We start from the raw sequence: 26,192 nt of genomic DNA, 5'->3' as shown, positions 1-26,192 counted from the left end.
TCTTTGGATGTTGTTAGAGCTTTGAAATATTATGTTGAAGCTACGAAATCTTTCCGTAAGACTTCTAGTCTATTTGTTATCTTTTCCGGTTCTAGGAAAGGCCAGAAAGCTTCTGCCATTTCTTTGGCATCTTGGTTGAAATCTTTAATTCATCTTGCCTATGTTGAGTCGGGTAAAATTCCGCCTCAGAGAATTACAGCTCATTCTACTAGGTCAGTATCTACTTCTTGGGCGTTTAGGAATGAAGCTTCGGTTGACCAGATCTGCAAAGCAGCAACTTGGTCCTCTTTGCATACTTTTACTAAATTCTACCATTTTGATGTATTTTCTTCTTCTGAAGCAGTTTTTGGTAGAAAAGTTCTTCAGGCAGCGGTTTCAGTTTGAATCTTCTGCTTATGTTTTTTGTTAAACTTTATTTTGGGTGTGGATTATTTTCAGCAGGAATTGGCTGTCTTTATTTTATCCCTCCCTCTCTAGTGACTCTTGTGTGGAAAGATCCACATCTTGGGTAGTCATTATCCCATACGTCACTAGCTCATGGACTCTTGTTAATTACATGAAAGAAAACATAATTTATGTAAGAACTTACCTGATAAATTCATTTCTTTCATATTAACAAGAGTCCATGAGGCCCACCCTTTTTTGTGGTGGTTATGATTTTTTTGTATAAAGCACAATTATTCCAATTCCTTATTTTATATGCTTCGCACTTTTTTTCTTATCACCCCACTTCTTGGCTATTCGTTAAACTGATTTGTGGGTGTGGTGAGGGGTGTATTTATAGGCATTTTAAGGTTTGGGAAACTTTGCCCCTCCTGGTAGGAATGTATATCCCATACGTCACTAGCTCATGGACTCTTGTTAATATGAAAGAAATGAATTTATCAGGTAAGTTCTTACATAAATTATGTTTTCCTGTTGCAGTTCCCTCAACATCTAAGGTGCAGAATGTTCCTGATAATATAAGAGATTTTGTTTCTGAATCCATAAAGAAGGCTATGTCTGTTATTTCTCCTTCTAGTAAACGTAAAAAATCTTTTAAAACTTCTCTCCCTACAGATGAATTTTTAAATGAACATCATTCTGATTCTGATGACTCCTCTGGTTCAGAGGATTCTGTCTCTGAGGTTGATGCTGATAAATCTTCATATTTATTTAAAATGGAATTTATTCGTTCTTTACTTAAAGAAGTTCTAATTGCTTTAGAAATAGAGGATTCTAGTCCTCTTGATACTAATTCTAAACGTTTAGATAAGGTATTTAAAGCTCCTGTGGTTATTCCAGAAGTTTTTCCTGTTCCTAATGCTATTTCTGCAGTAATTTCCAAAGAATGGGATAAATTGGGTAATTCATTTACTCCTTCTAAACGTTTTAAGCATTTATATCCTGTGCCGTCTGACAGATTAGAATTTTGGGACAAAATCCCTAAAGTTGATGGGGCTATTTCTACCCTTGCTAAACGTACTACTATTCCTACGTCAGATGGTACTTCGTTTAAGGATCCTCTAGATAGGAAAATTGAGTCCTTTCTAAGAAAAGCTTATCTGTGTTCAGGTAATCTTCTTAGACCTGCTATATCTTTGGCTGATGTTGCTGCAGCTTCAACTTTTTGGTTGGAAACTTTAGCGCAACAAGTAACACATCGTGATTCTCATGACATTATTATTCTTCTTCAGCATGCTAATAATTTTATCTGTGATGCCATTTTTGATATTATCAGAGTTGATGTCAGGTTTATGTCTCTAGCTATTTTAGCTAGAAGAGCTTTATGGCTTAAAACTTGGAATGCTGATATGGCTTCTAAATCAACTTTACTTTCTATTTCTTTCCAGGGTAACAAATTATTTGGTTCTCAGTTGGATTCCATCATTTCAACTGTTACTGGTGGGAAAGGAACTTTTTTACCACAGGATAAAAAATCTAAAGGTAAAAGCAGAGCTAATAATCGTTTTCGTTCCTTTCGTTTCAACAAAGAACAAAAGCCTGATCCTTCATCCTCAGGAGCGGTTTCAGTTTGGAAACCATCTCCAGTCTGGAATAAATCCAAGCCAGCTAGAAAGGCAAAGCCTGCTTCTAAGTCCACATGAAGGTGCGGCCCTCATTCCAGCTCAGCTGGTAGGGGGCAGGTTACGTTTTTTCAAGGAAATTTGGATCAATTCTGTTCACAATCTTTGGATTCAGAACATTGTTTCAGAAGGGTACAGAATTGGTTTCAAGATAAGACCTCCTGCAAAGAGATTTTTTCTTTCCCGTGTCCCAGTAAATCCAGTAAAAGCTCAAGCATTTCTGAAATGTGTTTCAGATCTAGAGTTGACTGGAGTAATTATGCCAGTTCCAGTTCAGGAACAGGGGATGGGGTTTTATTCAAATCTCTTCATTGTACCAAAGAAGGAGAATTCCTTCAGACCAGTTCTGGATCTAAAAATATTGAATCGTTATGTAAGGATACCAACGTTCAAAATGGTAACTATAAGGACTATCTTGCCTTTTGTTCTGCAAGGGAATTATATGTCCACAATAGATTTACAGGATGCATATCTGCATATTCCGATTCATCCAGATCATTTTCAGTTCCTGAGATTCTCTTTTCTGGACAAGCATTACCAGTTTGTGGCTCTGCCGTTTGGCCTAGCTACAGCTCCAAGAATTTTTACAAAGGTTCTCGGTGCCCTTCTGTCTGTAATCAGAGAACAGGGTATTGTGGTATTTCCTTATTTGGACGATATCTTGGTACTTGCTCAGTCTTTACATTTAGCAGAATCTCATACGAATCGACTTGTGTTGTTTCTTCAAGATCATGGTTGGAGGATCAATTTACCAAAAAGTTCTTTGATTCCTCAGACAAGGGTAACCTTTCTGGGTTTCCAGATGGATTCAGTGTCCATGACTCTGTCTTTAACAGACAAGAGACGTCTAAAATTGATTGCAGCTTGTCGAAACCTTCAGTCACAATCATTCCCTTCGGTAGCCTTATGCATGGAAATTCTAGGTCTTATGACTGCTGCATCGGACGCGATCCCCTTTGCTCGTTTTCACATGCGACCTCTTCAGCTCTGTATGCTGAAGCAATGGTGCAAGGATTACACGAAGATATCTCAAACAATATCTTTAAAACCGATTGTTCGGCACTCTCTAACATGGTGGACAGATCACCATCGTTTAATTCAGGGGGCTTCTTTTGTGCTTCCGACCTGGACTGTAATTTCAACAGATGCAAGTCTCACGGGTTGGGGAGCTGTGTGGGGATCTCTGACGGCACAGGGAGTTTGGGAATCTCAGGAGGTGAGATTACCTATCAATATCTTGGAACTCCGTGCAATTTTCAGAGCTCTTCAGTTTTGGCCTCTTCTGAAGAGAGAATCGTTCATTTGTTTTCAGACAGACAATGTCACAACTGTGGCATACATCAATCATCAAGGAGGGACTCACAGTCCTCTGGCTATGAAAGAAGTATCTCGAATTTTGGTTTGGGCGGAATCCAGCTCCTGTCTAATCTCTGCGGTTCATATCCCAGGTGTAGACAATTGGGAAGCGGATTATCTAAGTCGCCAAACGTTGCATCCGGGCGAATGGTCTCTTCACCCAGAGGTATTTCTTCAGATTGTTCAAATGTGGGAACTTCCAGAAATAGATCTGATGGCGTCCCATCTAAACAAGAAACTTCCCAGGTATCTGTCCAGATCCCGGGATCCTCAGGCGGAGGCAGTGGATGCATTATCACTTCCTTGGAAGTATCATCCTGCCTATATCTTTCCGCCTCTAGTTCTTCTTCCAAGAGTGATCTCCAAGATTCTGAAGGAATGCTCGTTTGTTCTGCTGGTAGCTCCAGCATGGCCTCACAGGTTTTGGTATGCGGATCTTGTCCGGATGGCCTCTTGCCAACCGTGGACTCTTCCGTTAAGACCAGACCTTCTGTCACAAGGTCCTTTTTTCCATCAGGATCTGAAATCCTTAAATTTAAAGGTATGGAGATTGAACGCTTGATTCTTGGTCAAAGAGGTTTCTCTGACTCCGTGATTAATACTATGTTACAGGCTCGTAAATCTGTATCTCGAGAGATATATTATAGAGTCTGGAAGACTTATATTTCTTGGTGTCTTTCTCATCATTTTTCTTGGCATTCTTTTAGAATACCGAGAATTTTACAGTTTCTTCAGGATGGTTTAGATAAGGGTTTGTCCGCAAGTTCTTTGAAAGGACAAATCTCTGCTCTTTCTGTTCTTTTTCACAGAAAGATTGCTATTCTTCCTGATATTCATTGTTTTGTACAAGCTTTGGTTCGTATAAAACCTGTCATTAAGTCAATTTCTCCTCCTTGGAGTTTGAATTTGGTTCTGGGAGCTCTTCAAGCTCCTCCGTTTGAACCTATGCATTCATTGGACATTAAATTACTTTCTTGGAAAGTTTTGTTCCTTTTGGCCATCTCTTCTGCTAGAAGAGTTTCTGAATTATCTGCTCTTTCTTGTGAGTCTCCTTTTCTGATTTTTCATCAGGATAAGGCGGTGTTGCGAACTTCTTTTGAATTTTTACCTAAAGTTGTGAATTCCAACAACATTAGTAGAGAAATTGTGGTTCCTTCATTATGTCCTAATCCTAAGAATTCTAAGGAGAAATCGTTGCATTCTTTGGATGTTGTTAGAGCTTTGAAATATTATGTTGAAGCTACGAAATCTTTCCGTAAGACTTCTAGTCTATTTGTTATCTTTTCCGGTTCTAGGAAAGGCCAGAAAGCTTCTGCCATTTCTTTGGCATCTTGGTTGAAATCTTTAATTCATCTTGCCTATGTTGAGTCGGGTAAAATTCCGCCTCAGAGAATTACAGCTCATTCTACTAGGTCAGTATCTACTTCCTGGGCGTTTAGGAATGAAGCTTCGGTTGACCAGATCTGCAAAGCAGCAACTTGGTCCTCTTTGCATACTTTTACTAAATTCTACCATTTTGATGTATTTTCTTCTTCTGAAGCAGTTTTTGGTAGAAAAGTACTTCAGGCAGCGGTTTCAGTTTGAATCTTCTGCTTATGTTTTTCGTTAAACTTTATTTTGGGTGTGGATTATTTTCAGCAGGAATTGGCTGTCTTTATTTTATCCCTCCCTCTCTAGTGACTCTTGTGTGGAAAGATCCACATCTTGGGTAGTCATTATTCCATACGTCACTAGCTCATGGACTCTTGCTAATTACATGAAAGAAAACATAATTTATGTAAGAACTTACCTGATAAATTCATTTCTTTCATATTAGCAAGAGTCCATGAGGCCCGCCCTTTTTTTGTGGTGGTTATGATTTTGTATAAAGCACAATTATTCCAATTCCTTATTTTATATGCTTTCGCACTTTTTTATCACCCCACTTCTTGGCTATTCGTTAAACTGAATTGTGGGTGTGGTGAGGGGTGTATTTATAGGCATTTTGAGGTTTGGGAAACTTTGCCCCTCCTGGTAGGAATGTATATCCCATACGTCACTAGCTCATGGACTCTTGCTAATATGAAAGAAATGAATTTATCAGGTAAGTTCTTACATAAATTATGTTACTTGTATTGTTTCTGAATGTATTAAATGCATACAACATATTTTCAGTTGTGTTTTAAGTCACATAGTTGTATAGATTCAGCAATAAATACTTATTCTTTGCATGTATGACAGATAAACAAACAGTAAATGTACAAGTATTTAGTGACTAATCCGTTTAAGTATTTTAATGCCTAATGAAGATGTATTGAAGGGAAAAAGGCATATGCTGTTTCACAGTGGTCACGTTGTAGTGCACACTGCACTGTGTAGTCTTTGTGAGTCTCAATCACGCGGTGGAGCCAGGAACAATACCGCATTCCCTCTCAGTCCAGGCCAGGCTGCGCAAGTGAGCTCCGCCTCCACTGTCACCACCTCATGCGCACCCACATACAATCCCATAGGATAGCAATAGCCGGGCCAGCCATTTAAGTCATTAGTAATTGGTTGATTTAGCCACCCGGCCCTGAGTTCAGTAGAGTGGCCCTAAGGACTCAAAATTCTGCTGCCCCTTAAAAATCTGCTGCCCTAGGCACCGGCCTTGTTGGCCTATGCCTTAATACACCCCTGATTTAAAGGGATATAAAAGTGCAAAAAGAAAATATGCTAATATCAAGCATTTTAATCGTGCACTTTTGCTATCATATAGTATTTCACAAAAGTGAGTACACCACTCACATTTATGTAAATATTTTATTAAATCTTTACATGTGACAACACTGAAGAAATGACACTTGGCTACATTGTAAAGTAGTGGGTGTACAGCCTGTATAACAGTGTAAATTTTCTGTCCCTCCAAAATAACTCAACACACAGCCATTAATGTCTAAACCGTTGGCAACAAAAGTGAGTACACCCCTAAGTGGAAATATCCAAATTGGGCCCAATTAGCCATCCCCGGTGTCATGTAACTCAGTGTTACGAGGTCTCAGGTGTGAATGGGGAGCATGTGTGTTAAATTTGGTGTTATCGCTCTCACATTTTCTCATACTGGTCACTGGAAGTTCAACATGGCACCTTATGGCAAAGGACTCTCTGAGGATCTGAAAAAAATAATTGTTGCTCTACATAAAGATGGCCTAGGCTACAAGAAGATTGCCAAGACACTGAAACTGAGCTGCAGCACGGTTGGCAAGACCATATAGCGGTTTCACAGGACAGGTTCCACTGAGAACAGGCCTCGCCTTGGTCAAACAAAGAAGTTGAGTGCACATGCTCAGCATCCTATCCAGAGGTTGTCTTTTGGAAATGGATGTATGAGTGCTGCCAGCATTGCTGCAGAGGTTGAAGGGGTGGGGGGGTCAGCCTGTCAGTGCTCAGACCATACACCGCACACTGCATTAAATTGGTCTGCATGGCTATTGCAGAAGGAAGCCTCTTCTAAAGATGATGCACAAGAAAGCCTGGAAACAGTTTGCTGAAGACAGACTATGGACATGGATTACTGGAACCATGTCCTGTGGTCTGATGAGACCAAGTTACACTTATTTGGTTCAGATGGTGTCACGCGTGTGTGGCGGCAACCAGGTGAGGAGTACAAAGAAAAGTGTGTCTTGTCTACAGTCAAGCATAGTGGTGGGACTGTCATGGTCTGGGCCTGATGAGTGCTGCTGGCACTGGGGAGCTACAGTTCATTGAGGGAACCTTGAATGCCAACATGTACTGTGACATACTGAAGCAGAGCATGATCCCCTCTCTTTGGAGACTGTGCCCCAGGGCAGTATTCCAACATAACGACCCCAAACACACCTCCAAGAAGACCACTGCCTTGCTAAAGAAGCTGTGGGTAAAGGTGATGGACTGGCCAAGCATGTCTCCAGACCTAAACCCTATTGAGCATCTGTGGGGCATTCTCAAAACGGAAGATGGCGGAGCGCAATGTCTCTAACATCCACCAGCTCTGTGATGTCATCATGGAGGAGTGGAAGAGGACTCCAGTGGCAACCTGTGAAGCTCTGGTAAACTCCATGCCTAAGAGGATTAAGGCAGTGCTGAAAAATAATGAAGGCCGCACAAAATTTTGACACTTTGGGCCCAATTTGGACATTTCCACTTAGGGGTGTACTCCCTTTTGTTGCCAACGGTTTAGACATTAATGGCTGTGTGTTATTTTGAGGGGACAGCACATTTACACTCTTATACAGGCTGTACAATCACTACTTTACATTGTAGCAAAGTGTCATTTCTTGAGTGTTGTCACATGCAAAGATATAATAAAATATTTACAAAAATGTGAGGGGTGTACTCACTTTTCTGAGATACTGTATAACTAACTGTGGGTTTAACAACTGCAAATGTATTAAACAGATAAAGTTGTGTTTGGCTGTCCTGAAGCTAGAGGGCGTGCTTCAACTTTTACTTATTTGTTTATATTGGAACTTTGTTCCGATGTAGACAAATAAGTCCCGGCAGGAGAGGGTTAAATCATCAGAATGGCGCTTTGTACACTTCTGTGAGTTTGTATAATATCCGTTTCCTTGTTTATTTATTTACTAATGGTCAAACTTATAGCTTCATATAGAAATGTGTTTTCTGCTGTTGGTCTCGTTTGCTGTGGCCAATAACGAATAGATGTAAATGAGCTTGTGCTCTGATGTAACCAATCACTGTGTAGAATATTTTTTCTTCATGATTCACATAGAACATGATTCAGCAACGCCCTACTGGGAACTAGTTAATTCATTGGGTGAGCCAATAACATAAGGCATATATGTGCATGCAACAATCAGCAGCTCCTAGGTTTCATTTTCTACAAACGATATCACGAGAATAAAACACACTAGATAATAGACGTTCTATAGAAAGTTTTAAAATCACATGCTCTATCTGAATCGTGAAAGAAATAATTTGGGTTTCATGTCCCTTTAGGCATAATGGTGGCACTGCAGCCTATCTAGGGAGTGTAGAACAAGCACATTTTAAAGGGACAGTAAAGTCAAAATTAAACTTTCATGATTCAGATAGAGCATGTAATTTTAAACAACTTTCTAATTTACTTCTGTTATCAAAATGTCTTTGTTCTTTTGACAACTTTTATTGAAGAGTAAAACTAGGTTCATAAGAGCTCGGGAGTGTGCACGTGTCTTTAGTACTCTATGGCTGCAGTGTTTTGCAACAATGTATAACAAAGCTACAAATGTTGCAAAACACTGCTAAAGACAATAAATAAAAGTTGTCAAGAGAACAAAGCAATTTTAGTAACAGAAGTAAATTGTAAAGTTGTTTAAAATTGCATGCTCTGTCTGAAATTTGGCAAAATAAATAATTTAACATTCTCCTTAAACATTTTATGAGCTATTTAATTTTGGGTTTGATGTCTTTAACTAATGTAAAAACAAGTTGTTTTTTTTTCATGAAAACTATTTAGTTTTTTCCCCATTCCTTAGGGTCTCCCACATGAAATCTCTTACAGACCAGCGGAATAGCTCGTTATTTAACCTCAACCAGGTGATAGGGCTGAGCCGCACAGTGTTGTCCTCTGAGAGATCTGAGCTGGCTCTTGTCTTCAGCACTAAAGTATCATGGATGCGCGTAGTGCAACAGGACTCCCTGATTGCATCCTGCACTCTGGATAACAGGACTGACTGTACTATGGGCAGAGGATGGAAGTTGTGCGTTCATATACACTATGAGGCTTCTGGCTTGAAAACGTCATACACCTTCCCTGTAGGCAACCTGTCGCCAGGAGAAAAGACAGAGATTTCCTTCCCATTATCTACTCAGAAAAGTAACAAACTGGATTTTCCTGTTCTGATGTCATCTGTCCTTTTTTACAGTTTGAAGGGTCTGTTCCCAGACAGTGTTACCCCTTTTTATCCTGCAGAATGTGCCTCATCATCTCCTCACAAACAAGGGATCTGTTTACCGCTGCAGGAGCACACTATAGACATTCTGCAGTGTCTCCGTTTCAGCTATCAAGATGGCCATCAATCCCATCTTGACCCCTGCCCTGCTGCAGCCTGGGACCCTGTGGAAACCTTTTTGAGGCAGTCTTTTGGAGCAGGGATATTGGGGACTCACCCTAAAGCCGTTTCTAACCAGGGGAAATGCAGAGTCGCTCCATTTTCTGCAACTCTAAGAGTGTCGGTAGAGCTTCTAAATCTGACCTTAAAAAACAAGAGCCCAGGTAATCCAATACAAATAGTATTTTCTCTAAATGACTATGTAATTTATATTATATATGTAATGTAGGTGGTGAGTATATGTGTGACTGCCGCTCCCGATTGGCTCACAGCCTATGTTCTATTTTGGTCTTTACCTATATGTTTAACCCCTTAGTTAACTAATCTTATTAATGCAACAATAAAAAGACCACATAATTACTGGTCTAGAATGTCCCTTTAATTATCTTTTCTTTTTTTTCTTTTTTTTTTTCTTGATTGAAGCTATAATTTTACAGGCTGTTTGAAACTTATGGTTTCAGTAAAACTGCTCTCACCTCATACATGTAGACCAGTGTCCTCCACAGAATATTGTGCCAGCTTGGTGGCATTATAAAGTAGCATTGTATTATTATAATAATCCTATCTAAATGAGTAAAATGAGCTGGGTGGTGCAGCTATTAAAAAGAACCTTGAGTAGAGTATGGATTTACATAAGTGGTATGTTAGTCAGTTAAAGGGACATTAAACACTAAACACATGCTAGATAGAATGATGCATTCAAAGAAAAGATTAGTCCATGAGTAAAATGTGTTTCATTAGTTGTTTAAAAAGTGACAAAATAAGTGTAAAGTTTTAGTGTCTATAAAACACTGGGAGCTGCCATGTTGTAACTTGTGTTAGCTTCTCTGCTGTGGCCAATTAGGGACAGTTATACATAGGTCACTAGAGTGTGCAGCCAATGGCTGTGCTGGATTTAACAGTGTTCTGCACTTCCATTTCTAACAGGAACTGAAAAGACCACAATTTCAGAATGGAATTACAGGCAAAGAGGACAAAATAAATAATGAAAGTATATTGCAGAGCTTTTTTATATATACAATTTATCATTTTATATTACCATCTCAAAGTGTTTAATGTCCCTTTTAAGATGTTTTCACAACATCCTTGAGATTCTAACGTATCCTTGATTGCCCATCTATCTTCTGCCTCTAGGATTTTCTATATGTTCTGCCACACTGCATTGGCTGCTCAAGACCGAGTTGACGGAGAATTTGTCAGAGGTGCATGGTTTTACCCCAGATGGAAGGGAACTTTGTCTTCGTCTTAGAGAGGTGATAAAATGTAACGCAAAAGCCCTGTAAAACTCTAAATATATTCGGCCCCCAAAGTAGATTTGTGACCTATAAAAGATGATGAAAACTTTTACTGATGAGTGACCAGTCTTTTTACACAATGCCTAACACTGTATAACACTTTGATTTCTCAATTCCTTTTCTAGGTTTCTGTGAATGATCTCTCTACATCGGGGCCCATCTCAGCTGTTGAGATTCAGATAGTGAGCGCATACCTTGATGTTTTAGCCTGTCTGCATTTAGCAGTACTGAGTCGCTTGCAGGTGATAAAGTATTTTTTTTTTTATTTTTTTTTTTTAAACATAAGCTTTAGTAATGAGTTCAGCACTTTTATGAAAAACTTTTATGAAACCCAATTTTTTATTTCATGATTCAGATAGGTCATATAATTTTAAACAACTTTCCAATTTACTTCTAATAACTAATTTGCTTCATTCTCTTCTCTTGGTATCCTTTGTTGAAGGAGCAGCAATGCGCTACTGGGAGATAGCTAAAAAGCCAATGACAAGAGGCATATATGTGTAACCACCAATCGGCAGTTTCTGAACCTACCTAGGTGAAATGTTCAACAAAGGATACAAAGAGAAACAAACAAATTAGACTATAGAAATAGACTGGCAAGTTATTTAAAATTGCATGCTGTATCTGAATCATGAAAGAAAAAAATTGGGTTTCATGTCCCTTTAAGTTAAACCTTTATTACTTTCATTGCTGAACTATTTCTTAACCCTTAATTGAAGTTACTTTTATTTTTCACTTTGTTTCTCTCTTTTCATTTAAACATCCCTTTCGGTCCTTTTTATCTATACATGTTTTTCATGTACTCGAATATATTTTTCATTGCAATATTCTTAAAGTCTGAAATTTACCATAATTTTAATGTATTTGGTAATGGATGTAGTTGTGCAAGTTTATAAAGCATCTATAATATGCAGGATGGGTTCTATGCATGGATGCAGTATCAGGATTATTATTTGGATGCTATATGTGTCATATCCTTGAGTTTGTACATGATGGATTCAGGAACAGTCTTAGCTTCAATGCTCAGAGGGCTCACGTCTACTTTTTTTTTTTGTTGAAATCTTTTTATTAGATTTTAAACATTTTAAAGTAACAACAATAATAATAATAAAACATAACATACAAAATACAGTCTCCAAATGCTTGTTTACCTATAAAGTTATCTTAATAAAGATATCATCGCTTGCCATACAGGTTAAGGTCTCTGTTTTTTCATCCTTCGTCCTCTTTCCAACTAGCCCACTATTCCTTTTGGATAGTTTTTACATATATAAGACAATACAATTTAACAATAAAACCATATTAAGCATCCATCATCACATTGCATAGGACAGGCTTGCCAAGTCTTCCCAACTAGTTTAATCTGGATATGTCAGTATCCACCAGTGTAGGGTCTTGGTTGACTAAATTTCGTGTTCTATTCACAGCCTCAATATGCAAAATATATGGCTCCCACTGTACAATAAAACTATCTTTAGAATGTAAGAGTGTAGCGGAGGCACTAGACATATTATAATGAAATTCAGTCTTTCTTTATATATATATTTAAACGAGGGTGGATCCATTTTCCAAAATCGGGCTATGCATAATCGTGTGATGGTACAGATCATGGCTATCAGTTTGGAGAATCTTTTCAATGCTCCTTCAAATGGAAAATTTAGTAGGGCATGTTCTGGAGATAGGGAGATCTTTTCTAATATTAGACTCAAATAATCTGAAATGTGGTCCCATATCTTTTTAGCCTTATCACAGTGCCACCACATGTGTATATATGAGCCGATCTCCCCACATCACCTATAACACAAGTGATTGCTTACATCTTCTGGTTTAGCATATCTTGTGGGATAGATGTACCATTTATATAATACCTTTAGATAATTTTCTTTTAATAATGCATTGGGTGAAAATGCTAACCCTTTGTTTGTTATCCATGTTTCCGCCGTCCAAGATTTAGCCAATTCCTTTTCCAATTTTAGCATAATGGAGATCTTTTTAATCTTTATCTGCAATGTTAAAGGTTGGGTATAATAGTGATATTATATTTCTTCTAGGGTTTTTAGATAGACAAAGAGTTTCAAAGAAAGTGTTGTTAGGGGCCTTATCAAACCCTATTTTGTGTACCCTAGATTGAAGCTCCAAATAATGTAACCAAATATTTTGATCAGGTGTGCCTAGTTCCGCATATTGCACTATGGTTATCATTTTATTCTTGGAGAGTGCATCTGCAATTTGATACAATCCCTTGTTTTCTCATTTCTTTTGCACCCGAGTACTCACTACCGAATCAAGAGTTACAAGGGGGGTTACTTTAGATCTGACACTGATTAGAGGACATGTTTGAGTTAATTTATCCCAAAGAAAGGTAGTATGGTTGATCAACATGTATTGTCTGATGCCTATTTTGTTTGTTTGTCCATAGTAATTTTATCAATTTTTCCTATACCTAATATATCTGTTTCAATTTGAACCCATTGTGGCGCATTATCGGTTTTATACAATTGGATGGTCTGGGCCATTCTGGCTGCATAATAGTGTGATAGCAAGCTTGGCAAACCTATGCCTCCTTCATTCCTGTGTCTCATCATTAGGTGCTTATTGATCCTTGCCCTTTTCCCTTGCCAAACAAAATTCAAAATTTCTCTTTGCATTTTGTGTAACTCTGATATTGGTATAGATACTGGTAAGAAACGAAATAAGTAGAGGAGCTTGGGTAGGATTGTCATTTTTACTGTTATAATTCTTCCATATAAAGAAATATTATGTTTGGTCCATTTAGTTAGTAGAGTTCTAATATGTGTAAACATGGGGATATAGTTTTCTCTATATAGTGTGTTTACATCACTAGTAAGGTTTATCCCTAAATATTTGAGTGACTTATTAGCCCATGCAAATGCAAAATTTAACTCAAGTAGTTTTTTTGTGTGTTGTAGTAATTTTATGCTTAGGGCTTCACATTTATCCTTATTTACTTTATATCCTAATAGGAGTCTGAATCTGTTTAATAAAGAGTATAATGGTGGAAGGGAGAGTAGGGTTTTGGTTACTGCGAGAATAACATCATCCGCGAATAGTGAAATTTTGTGATCTTTGTCGCCAATTTTTATCCCTGCAATGTCTGGGTCGTCTCTAATTTTTACTGCCAGCGGTTCGATGCATAACACAAAAAGCAATGAGGACAATGGACATCCTTGTCTGGTTCCATTACGAATTCTAATCTGCTTCGATTGATATCCTAAGTCTAATGAACGCATCAGGATACGAATATAACTTTTTTCAAGGCATCCTGACATGGACCTATAATTCCTATCTTGTTAAGTACTACGTGAATATAGTCCCAATTAACCCTATCAAATGCCTTCTCTGCATCCAATGTCAGAGAAGGCATTTCTTTGATAGAAGCCAAATTTATTAAATTAATAATTTTTGTCAGATGTTGTCTGGGGCTTCCCTTTGTTTGATAAAACCTACCTGATCTGTATCTATTAAACTCATTATGGGTCTTGTTAGGCGATTTGCTAGAATTTTGGTGAATAATTTGAGGTCTTGGTTAATGAGGAAGATTGGTCGGTAATTTTGACAAAACTGTTTATTTTTACCCGGTTTCGGAATTACTGTTCTCTCAGTTAAAAGGTCAGGGGGTATATCAACACATTGTAAGATGTTGTTAAACAATTTAACTAGTTGGGGTGCTAAGGAGGTTTGAAAATCTTTGTAAAAAGATCCTGGGAACCGATCGGGACCTGGGGCTTTATTCAGTTTTAAATCTTTAATAGCCAAAGAGACTTCCTGCAAAGTTATGGGAGCATTTAATGAGTCTAACTCATATTTTGGGATTGTCTTGAGTGAACTATTGTCTAGGAACTTATCTAATTCCACTGCTTTGTTAACACCCTGCTTAGGACTCTTTAGATTATAATGGTTATTGTAAAAGTCAACAAATTCATTAGCTATTTGAAGGGGATCATTGGTGACTTTACCATTAGATTGTTGGATTTGTGGAATCGCTGTTGCTCTTGTTAATTCTTTTAATTTATTTGCCAGCATTTTATCTGGCTTGTTCCCATATACATAGTATCTTGTATCTATTTCCTTTATTGAGTAGATCGCCTCTTTATTTAAAAGCTAGGTTAATTCCTCATTTTTAATTTTAAGCGAGTTTATTAATTTACGCTGGGGATGTCTTTTTGGCTCACGTCTACTTTTTAACATTCACTGGAGTTAAAGTGAATGTAAATTGTGATGCTTAAGTGCCCGGTTTTTAAAAATTTCGTTAAAAACAGGGGCACTTTAATTCATCAAAATTTACATTTCACTTGTGCTGTGAAAAAAAACTTACCTTTTAATCTTGACAGCAGCTCCAGCTTCCTCCACCCGTTGCAAAGCCTCTTGCTGGGTCTAAAATGATGAATCCGGCTTCCTCCAATCATGGCATTGAATCAGACACTGATTCCCCCGGGGGTAAGCCGTGATTGGAGGATGACCTATCCATCATTTCTGACATCAGAAATGGCTTGCGACGACCGGCGGAAGCTGGAGCTGCTGTCAAGTTTAAAAGGTAAGTATTTTTTCACAACACGAGTGAAATGTAAATTTTGATGAATTAAAGTGCCCCTGTTTTTAATCGAATTTTTAAAAAACGGGCACTTTAGCATAAAAATTTACATTCACTTTAAAGAGACAGTCTAAACAATTGTTATTGTTTAAAAAGATAGATAAATGCTAGACCGCAAACTATTTTAGTAAATCCTATTATAGTTTCCAATTTGAAATTTTGGGACAAGACTCATAATTTACCCACAGTTGCTCCTCACCCATCCCCATACCATAAGATTGGGGGGCTGCTTCTTGCACTGCCAGATACTCATCCGTCACTTTAGTCAGACTTGGGCATCATTGACATAACAGACCTATATAAGGGGGTCCAATTAATCTCATATCAGTCTTTTCTCCAGAAGTATAATCTGCCTTTACTTTTACACTTTGAGTTCTGGAGATTACGGAGCTTCCTTAAATCATGGGGTTTTGACAAAGATCCGCTGCGGTCTAAAACCAAGTGGGAGACGAAATGGGATTTAAAAATCGCATATAAAAAATTGCTCTCATCCTCTTACCAGGATATCTTACACCCTTCACTTTTCTATAAATCTCCACCGATAAAGCAATGGGACTCTTCCTTGCGTACAATTCATGAACCACTAGCATGGCACTTGGCAATTCGACTGACTAAAAAAGCAGCCCATTGCATTACTCTTTATGAATTATTTCTCAAAGTATTATTGCAGTGGCACATGACACCGGTCCGTCTATTTTAAAATATCACACACTAACTCTCCCAAGTGTTGGAGGGGTTGTGACACATTGGGCACTCCAGCCCACATTTGGTGGTCTTGCCCGGTCATTGCATCTTTATGTCAGAAAGCAGTACAATACTGCAATTTAAAGGGCATCTCAATACCAGCAACACCCAGTGTAGGTCTGTTCCATATCCTCCCTACGAAGCTACACTTTTCACAAAAATTGTTCTGCATTTACTTATTTATGGCGATTAAATTAACCATTGCCAAAATGTGGCTTCAGTCGGCCTCTCCACTCTGGGAACAAGTTGTGGACACTTTGAGATATATTAAATCAATGGAAGCATATGTCTCTCATATACATGGTTCTGAAGACCTCCATGCCTTGGTTTGGGACTATAGTCCTGTGTAGTTTTTCCCTCAGATTTTGTGGTCTCTACCTCAGACTATCTATGGTATTGTGTTATAGCCGTAACTTACAGTCACCACAGAGCTGTATCCCTATCCACCCGCCCTTAATAATTTATTTTTTTCCCCCTCTTCTTTTTCCTCTCTTCTATCTTATTTTTCTCCTTTTTCCTCTATTTCTATGATGTATATCCCCGTTCTCCTTATTTCTATTCAGATATATCTTGGTAAATAGAAGATCTTTAGATATGAAACAATTTACTGAATTGTTATCACTTGTTAATCTATGTACGTTTATCACAAGTTAACCTTGAATTATATCAATCATATGTTGATTATTATGTTGTCATAAATGGATGTTATTGCTGGACATAAGCACTGTCTTCCTGTCTGACCCAAAGGACATTGGATTATGATGGGACTTGTGAGGTTTAGGTCTCTATTGGGACTGTGTTGAGACCACCTCATTATTATAAAAATTCTTTTGGATGTTGTTTTTGTTCACAAAAGTACTACTGTGTAATGTTTCTCATTATGACTGTATGGCATATGTCCTAATAAAAATCTATATATATAAAAAGATAGATAACACCTTTACTACCCATTCCCCAGCTTTGCACAACCAACACTGTTGTATTAATATACTTTATAACATTTAAACCTCAAAATTTCTGCCTGTTTTTAAGCCACTACAGACAGCCTCTTATCACATGCTTTTTTAATTGCTTTTTCACAACAGGAGAGTGCTAATTCATGTGTGCCATGTATATAGCATTGTGCTCTCTCCCGTGGAGTTGTGCAGGGCACAGCACTAATTGGCTAAAATTCAAGTAAAAAGATAATAAATAAATAGACCCCTGGGATAAGGGGGCTGTCTGCAGAGGCTTCAATACAAGGTAGTCACAGAAGTAAAAGTATATTAAAATAACCGTGTTGGTTATGTAAAACTGGGGAATGGGTAATAAAGGGATTATCTATCTTTTTAAAGAATAACAATTTTGGAGTAGACTGTCCCTTTAAATTGGCCCAGAAGTCCTTTGTCCTTCAATTCTTTCAAACAGTGGCTCATATTCTGTCCAAACATAAGATTTTAGTCCTTCTACCTATGGTCCTTTAAAACTCCATTTTAGGACACTCACACAACCCTACCTACACCAGTGGTATCATTTTCAAAGAAGGAATATTTAACTCTGAATGATCATTACTTCTTCTTTCCAGTGTTTATGTGAATATACTGGGTATTATATTACTTTTAGTATCTTTTGTTACAAACAGAAGATGGACTACAAGTCTGTTCTTCTGTTGTTCATTGTTTGGCTAGGTAGTGTAAAAGATTTGCTTGCTCAGATATTGGTTCAGGTTTTTTCCTTGTCAAAATAGCCACAGCCTTCCTTTTTAATATTCTTGTGGATTTTGCTCGTATGGCTGAAAAAAAAAAAATGTTTTCATTGGTGATAAAAATGTTAGTAGTGGGCAGTATTTCAAAGCATGTTTTTTGGCGATTTCATTTAAAACTGCTACAGTTTCCCCCCCCCTCCCTCCAATTGGGTATCCATTATTAAATATATTGATGGTATGAGAAAGGGTGGTATTGTGTTAGCTTGCGGATTAGAAGACATAATCCATTCTTTGTGAAAAACTAACAAATGTGATGGAATCATATATCTAATAGATGACTACCAACCTAGGTATATCCCAATCTTCTAGAAAACTAGAAAGTTTGCCATTGAATTCTAGGAAGAAAAAATATTTTTGCAATAAATTACTTTCTTAAAGGAATAAACTGTATTTACAAAGTTTTAGGCTTTTAAGACCCCTGAAGATAGACTTTTCTGGGCTTTGCCCTATATGCAGACCTATGGAAGAAGAGTGGGGTATAGAGAGGGCGCCTACAGCTAAAAAAATATCAACACTTTCAGTATAGACAATTTTACAAATATTTATTAAAATATAAAATTCAAACTGATTATCACAATAAAATTCTCATAAAATAAATTTAAGTATAAGGGACTTCTCCCCAAACAGTTAAATTGTTAAACGCAAATAGAAATAAAGCTTGCTCTTAGCATATAGTTTCCAGCTTCAGAAGGAACATAATATTAAATCTACACTTCAAACCATAAGGAAGTGGCAAATTAGTAAATGGTAGCAGTGTTAATAAATGGTTACAATGATAATGTTAAAAAGAGAACAGACTGAACTAAAAAGAATATCGGATGTATAAGCAGCAAATCAATAATGTCCGAAGTTAGTAGCAGCAAACATATGTCACAAGTAAAAAAGGTTACTGTTGTAGTTCCGGTATATACCAATGATATGAGTCAAATTTCCCTTTGTTCCACAGTCTGTGGAATAATGTGTAACAGACGCGAGTTTTAGCAGATATATATTGCTCAAAGGGACAAAGTCAGAGTTGGTACCTGGTTGTCTATGACGTTCGTTACTCTGTGGGGGGATACTTTACCCTTATTTTCGTGGCGGATGAAATGCCAGGTAGAGCGTCTTCGCTCCTTCACTGAGTAGCTTGTGTGATGGATAGTGCGTGATCGACAGCGTCTGACGTCACAGCTCCGTTTCAGTGCAGCATCCAGGTGCTATTTGCTCCATACAATTAAAGATGCCCAAATTAGCGGATAGTGTTCCTCTGCACTTAGTGCATATAGCACACAGAAAGTAGCTGTATAAGAGGTAAAAACAGCTCTTTAGCTGACAATAGTCACTTATGTTGAACAAACAGAACTTATTTTCAATCAAACCTGGGTTATGAAGCAGATTACTGAGTACTCAGTGTAGTGGTATGACATAAAAGTCTCACAATGCCAAGAGGTTGACGCGTTTCACCCTTCTCTGGGCTTTATTAAGATCTTTTTTACTTGTGACATGTGTTTGCTGCTACTAACTTCGGACATTATTGATTTGCTGCTTATACATCCGATATTCTTTTTAGTTCAGTCTGTTCTCTTTTTAACATTATCATTGTAACCATTAACATTAACACTGCTACCATTTACTAATTTGCCACTTCCTTATGGTTTGAAGTGTAGATTTAATATTATGTTCCTTCTGAAGCTGGAAACTATATGCTAAGAGCAAGCTTTATTTCTATTTGCTTTTAACAATTTAACTGTTTGGGGAGACTTCCCTTATACTTAAATTTATTTTATGAGAATTTTATTGTGATAATCAGTTAGAATTTTATATTTTAATAAATATTTGTAAAATTGTCTATACTGAAAGTGTTAATATTTTTTAGCTGTAGGCGCCCTCTCTATACCTGTTAGGTGTCCCCTTCAGGGGGTAAGTGTCAGTGCAGGCCAAAGCCTGGGGCCTAGTGTACCACCTGAGGCATATGTAGATTACCTGATAAGGGCCCCTTAGAATGACTCAGACCACGCAGCATTATGATCGAAAGCCAATTCTGTTTATTGCACAGTGCAAGCCTTTCTTATAGTAACATACAGGGTTAAGGGGATGACACGTTAGGACCGCGTCATCTTACACAGTTATACAGAGCAATTTACAAGGAAAAACTGGAACATGAGTTTCTCATAACAATATTTACAGAGTCATAACAAACTACCATCTGCAGAGACAACCGAGTGTCTAAAGCCTCTTGTTTACATTATCTTATTCTATCTTACTTCTAGGCATTAGGCCAGGGTACATTGGCAAGGCCGAATAGCTAAAGAAACTCATAACATGCATATAATTCTCACTGCATAATACCCCAGTATAATAAAGTCTATTCATTACAAAATGGCTGTGAGGAACAAGATGGCTGTGAAGAACAAGATGGCTGCCATCAGGTTCATATTACCCCTAACAATACCCCACTCTTCTTCCATATGCTACTTGTCTAGACAATTGTTAGGGATATTGTCTTTTAGAGAGGAGTTTAATATCAAATACCTTAGCGCATACACTCCCCTAATATTCGACTATATGCAGACCTGTCAAGGGTTTGCTGGATAATTATAGGTCTGGAAATGTCTCATAGAAAGCTCAAAGCAGCAACAATTGTAAAGTCATATTCCAGGGATTCATATCTTCCCCTATGTGACATTGTCCCTCAATTGTTGGTTTAAAGCAGAAGCTCTACAGGAGGGATTTTTCTGCGCTAGACATACACTTCTAATTGGGGTGTAGTTTGGAATCATCTCAACGCTCAGAGAACATATTCTGAGCTCAAAAAAGTTTCAGAATGAGAACACCTAGTGCTGTTATAGAAACATAAAGTGTGGGTTCAGTCCAAAGCCATGACAGATATTGCTCATAACAACTACCAGGATGGTGTTTGCAGCAGGTCTGTAATGAGGAAGGTAGACTGAATTCTAAAGTCAAGATCAACCTCAGGGCAGTGCAAGCTGGCGCTACATTCCATGTATCTACCTGATATTCTTTACTTTTAGCCTTTTTTGGATAAATGAGATTTCCAAAATTAGAACTCTGTGTTAAATAAATTCTAAGTATGTTATTTTCAAAAAATCTCCTTTGTAAGTAATTAAAGGGATACTAAACCCAATTTTTTTATTTCATGATTCAGATAGAGCATGAGATTTTAAGCACCTTTCTAATTTACTCCTATTATCAATGTTTCTTTGTTCTCATGCTATCTTGATTTGAAAAAGCAGTACTGTAAGCTTTAGAGCCAGACCATTTTTTGTTCAGCACATGGGTAGCACTTGCTGATTTGTGGCTAAATGTAGCAAACCAATCAGCAGCTCTACCAAGGTACTGAACTAAAAAATGGGCCGGCTCCTAACCTTTTATTACTGCTTTTTCAAATCAAGATAACATGAGAACAAAGAAAAATTGATAATAGGAGTAAATTAGAACGTTGCTTAAAATTGCATGCTCTATCTGAATCATGAAAGAAAAAATGAGGGGTTAGTGTACCTTTAACATAAAGACTGGCAGCTTTTGTAAATTTCTGTTTGCTGATCTCCATCACTGCTGTGCTGCTGATTGGACCCAACACGTGATGCATGCATTTGTCTCAGATTAGCATGAGTTGTATAGATGTATCTTTATATGGGCCAAACGTGTTTTTGCGCCACTGTTCTTAATCTGAACAGTGTCAAGACCCTGTGATTATCGGAACACAACACTTGGAACTCGAGTCTGTTACAAAGTTGCAGCTGCTGAATACAGCGTATCTATATGAAAGTTTTTCTGAATACACATGAGCTTATAACCCTTTCATTTACCTATTATTATTGTTTTTAATTGTTCTTAATGCTTAATGTTTAAAGTTTTACAGATTAATATATTTTAAAGAAGATGTACATGTTAGCCAGTGGGAATTATTGATTTGAGTGCTTATGTTACAGCTAAGGTAGCTCTATAAAATGAGAGTACTGGTTCATTAAAGCGAATGTAAACGTTAATGAATTAAAGGCCAGTATCAAATAATAATCTTAAAAACAGGGGCACTTTTTAATTAACTAAAGTTTAGAAAGATGCTTATTTTTTAAATACTTATCTTTTGCTTTAAGGAAAGCAGACCGGCGATTCTTTAGCAGAACGATGACAAATCTGGCTTCCTCAAATCTTTGGGTTCCCCCATGAGCTGGACGATAAAGGGGGCGTGCACCTGTGTGTGTGTTTTTGTGTTTGTGTGTGTGTGTGTGTATATGTGTGTGTGTGTGTGTATATGTATATGTATATGTATGTGTGTATGTATGTATATATATATATATATATCTCTCTTGTTAAGTGTATCCAGTCCACGGATCATCCATTACTTGTGGGATATTCTCCTTCCCAACAGGAAGTTGCAAGAGGATCACCCACAGCAGAGCTGTTATATAGCTCCTCCCCTCACTGCCATACCCAGTCATTCTCTTGCAACTCTCAACAAAGATGGAGGTAGTAAGAGGAGAGTGGTGTATTATAGTTAGTTTTTTAACTTCAATCAAAAGTTTGTTATTTTTAAATGGTACCGGAGTGTACTGTTTTATCTTGGGCAGCATTAGAAGGAGAATCTGCCTGTGATTTCTATGATCTTAGCAGAAGTAACTAAGATCCACTGCCGTTCTCACATATTCTGAGGATTGAGGTAACTTCAGAGGGGGAATGGCGTGCAGGTTTTCCTGCAATAAGGTATGTGCAGTTAACATATTTCTAGGGATGGAATTTGCTAGAAAAATGCTGCTGATACCGGATTAATGTAAGTTAAGCCTAAATGCAGTGATTTAATAGCGACTGGTATCAGGCTTATTAATAGAGATACATACTCTTATAAAAGTGTAATATAAAACGTTTGCTGGCATGTTAATCGTTTTTATATATGTTTGGTGACAAAACTTATTGGGGCCTAGTTTTTTCCCACATGGCTGGCTTGATTTTTGCCTAGAAACAGTTTCCTGAGGCTTTCCACTGTTGTAATATGAGTGGGAGGGGCCTATTTAGTGCTTTTTTGCGCAGCTAAAATTACAGACAGAGACACTCAGCTTCCTTCTGCATGATACAGGACATCTCTGAAGGGCTCAAAAGGCTTCAAAAATCGTGTTTGAGGAGGGTAACAACCACAGTAGACCTGTGGCAGTTGTTGTGACTGTGTTTAAAAACGTTTTTGTCATTTATTATCCGTTTTTGGTATTAAGGGGTTAATCATCCATTTGCAAGTGGGTGCAATGCTCTGCTAACTTGTTACATACACTGTAAAAATTTCGTTAGTGTAACTGCCTTTTTTCACTGTTATTTCAAATTTTGACAAAATTTGTTTCTCTTAAAGGCACAGTAACGTTTTTTTATATTGCTTGTTAACTTGGTTTAAAGTGTTTTCCAAGCTTGCTAGTCTGTACAAACATGTCTGACACAGAGGAAACTACTTGTTCATTATGTTTAAAAGCCATGGTGGAGCCCCATAGGAGAATGTGTACTAAATGTATTGATTTCACCTTAAACAGTAAAGATCAGTCTTTATCTATAAAAGAATTGTCACCAGAGGGGTCTGTCGAGGGGGAAGTTATGCCGACTAACTCTCCCCACGTGTCAGACCCTTCGCCTCCTGCTCAAGGGACGCACGCTAATATGGCGCCAAGTACATCAGGGACGCCCATAGCGATTACTTTGCAGGACATGGCTGCAATCATGAATAATACCCTGTCAGAGGTATTAGCCAGATTGCCTGAATTGAGAGGCAAGCGCGATAGCTCTGGGGTTAGACGAGATACAGAGCGCGTAGATGCTGTAAGAGCCATGTCTGATACTGCGTCACAATATGCAGAACCTGAGGACGGAGAGCTTCAGTCTGTGGGTGACATCTCTGAATCGGGGAGACCTAATTCAGAGATTTCTAATTTTAAATTTAAGCTTGAGAACCTCCGTGTTTTGCTTGGGGAGGTATTAGCTGCTCTGAATGACTGTGACACAATTGCAGTGCCAGAGAAATTGTGTAGACTGGATAAATACTATGCAGTGCCGGTGAGTACTGATGTTTTTCCAATACCTAAAAGGCTTACAGAAATTATTAGTAAGGAGTGGGATAGACCCGGTGTGCCCTTTTCCCCACCTCCTATATTTAGAAAAATGTTTCCAATAGATGCCACTACACGGGACTTATGGCAGACAGTCCCTAAGGTGGAGGGAGCAGTTTCTACTTTAGCAAAGCGTACCACTATCCCGGTTGAGGACAGTTGTGCTTTTTCAGATCCAATGGATAAAAAATTAGAGGGTTACCTTAAGAAAATGTTTATCCAACAAGGTTTTATTTTACAGCCCCTTGCATGCATTGCGCCTGTCACTGCTGCGGCGGCGTTCTGGTTTGAGGCCCTGGAAGAGGCCATCCATACAGCTCCATTGACTGAAATTATTGACAAGCTTAGAACACTTAAGCTAGCTAACTCATTTGTTTCTGATGCCATTGTTCATTTGACTAAACTAACGGCTAAGAATTCCGGATTCGCCATCCAGGCGCGTAGGGCGCTATGGCTTAAATCCTGGTCAGCTGATGTGACTTCAAAGTCTAAATTACTCATCATTCCTTTCAAGGGGCAGACCTTATTCGGGCCTGGTTTGAAAGAAATTATTGCTGACATTACTGGAGGTAAGGGTCATACCCTTCCTCAGGACAGGGCCAAATCAAGGGCCAAACAGTCTAATTTTCGTGCCTTTCGAAATTTCAAGGCAGGTGCAGCATCAACTTCCTCTGCTTCAAAACAAGAGGGAACTTTTGCTCAATCCAAGCAGGCCTGGAAACCTAACCAGTCGTGGAACAAGGGCAAGCAGGCCAGAAAGCCTGCTGCTGCCTCCAAGACAGCATGAAGGAGCGGCCCCCTATCCGACAACGGATCTAGTAGGGGGCAGACTCTCTTCGCCCAGGCGTGGGCAAGAGATGTTCAGGATCCCTGGGCGTTGGAGATCATATCTCAGGGATATCTTCTGGACTTCAAAGCTTCTCCTCCACAAGGGAGATTTCACCTTTCAAGATTATCTGCAAACCAGATAAAGAAAGAGGCATTCCTAAGCTGCGTGCGAGACCTCCTTGTAATGGGAGTGATCCATCCAGTTCCACGGACGGAACAAGGACAGGGGTTTTATTCAAATTTGTTTGTGGTTCCCAAAAAAAGAGGGAACCTTCAGACCAATTTTGGATCTAAAAAGCCTAAACCAATTCCTCAGAGTTCCATCATTCAAGATGGAAGCTATTCGAACCATTTTACCCATGATCCAAGAGGGTCAGTACATGACCACAGTGGACTTAAAGGATGCCTACCTTCACATTCCGATTCACAGGAATCATCATCGGTTCCTGAGGTTTGCCTTTCTGAACAGGCATTGCCAGTTTGTAGCTCTTCCATTCGGGTTGGCTACAGCCACAGGAATTTTTACAAAGGTTCTGGGCTCACTTCTAGCGGTTTTAAGACCGCGAGGCATAGCGGTGGCTCCTTACCTAGACGACATCCTGATACAGGCGTCAAGCTTTCAAATTGCCAAGTCTCATACAGAGAGAGTTCTGGCATTTCTGAGGTCGCATGGGTGGAAAGTGAACGAAGAAAAGAGTTCTCTATCTCCTCTCACAAGGGTTTCCTTCCTGGGGACTCTAATAGATTCTATAGAAATGAAAATTTACCTGACGGAGTCCAGGTTATCAAAACTTCTAAATGCTTGCCGTGTTCTTCACTCCATTCCGCGCCCCACTGTGGCTCAGTGCATGGAAGTGATCGGCTTAATGGTAGCGGCGATGGACATAGTGCCATTTGCGCGCCTGCATCTCAGACCGCTGCAATTATGCATGCTCAGTCAGTGGAATGGGGATTACACAGATTTGTCCCCTCTACTAAATCTGGATCAGGAAACCAGAGATTCTCTTCTCTGGTGGTTATCTCGGGTCCATCTGTCCAAAGGTATGACCTTTCGCAGACCAGATTGGACCATTGTAACAACAGATGCCAGCCTTCTAGGTTGGGGTGCAGTCTGGAACTCCCTGAAGGCTCAGGGTTCATGGACTCAGGAGGAGAAACTCCTCCCAATAAATATTCTGGAGTTAAGAGCGATATTCAATGCTCTTCTAGCTTGGCCTCAGCAACACTGAGGTTCATCGGATTTCAGTCGGACAACATCACGACTGTGGCTTACATCAACTATCAAGGGGGAACCAGGAGTTCCCTAGCGATGTCAGAAGTCTCCAAGATAATTCGCTGGGCAGAGACTCACTCTTGCCACCTTTCAGCGATCCATATCACAGGTGTAGAGAACTGGGAGGCGGATTTTCTAAGTCGT

At 38.7% G+C, this 26,192-nt stretch overlaps 1 protein-coding gene across 1 annotated transcript in view; it reads left to right on the top strand.

Moving 5' to 3' along the window:
• Positions 1-26,192, top strand: part of FAAP100 (FA core complex associated protein 100) — a 118,728-nt gene that overhangs the window by 37,899 nt on the left and 54,637 nt on the right. Inside the window, exons 7-9 of the mRNA XM_053706880.1 lie at positions 8,894-9,633; positions 10,604-10,722; positions 10,890-11,006. Of these exons, the coding sequence (XP_053562855.1) occupies positions 8,894-9,633; positions 10,604-10,722; positions 10,890-11,006 (976 nt within the window). The remainder of the gene's footprint in view (positions 1-8,893; positions 9,634-10,603; positions 10,723-10,889; positions 11,007-26,192) is intronic.

The sequence above is a fragment of the Bombina bombina genome, chromosome 1, assembly GCF_027579735.1.
Source record: "Bombina bombina isolate aBomBom1 chromosome 1, aBomBom1.pri, whole genome shotgun sequence".
Taxonomy (NCBI): Eukaryota; Metazoa; Chordata; class Amphibia; order Anura; family Bombinatoridae; genus Bombina; species Bombina bombina.
Note: the sequence above shows the minus strand (reverse complement) of the source record. Positions and strands in the feature narration are given on the sequence as shown.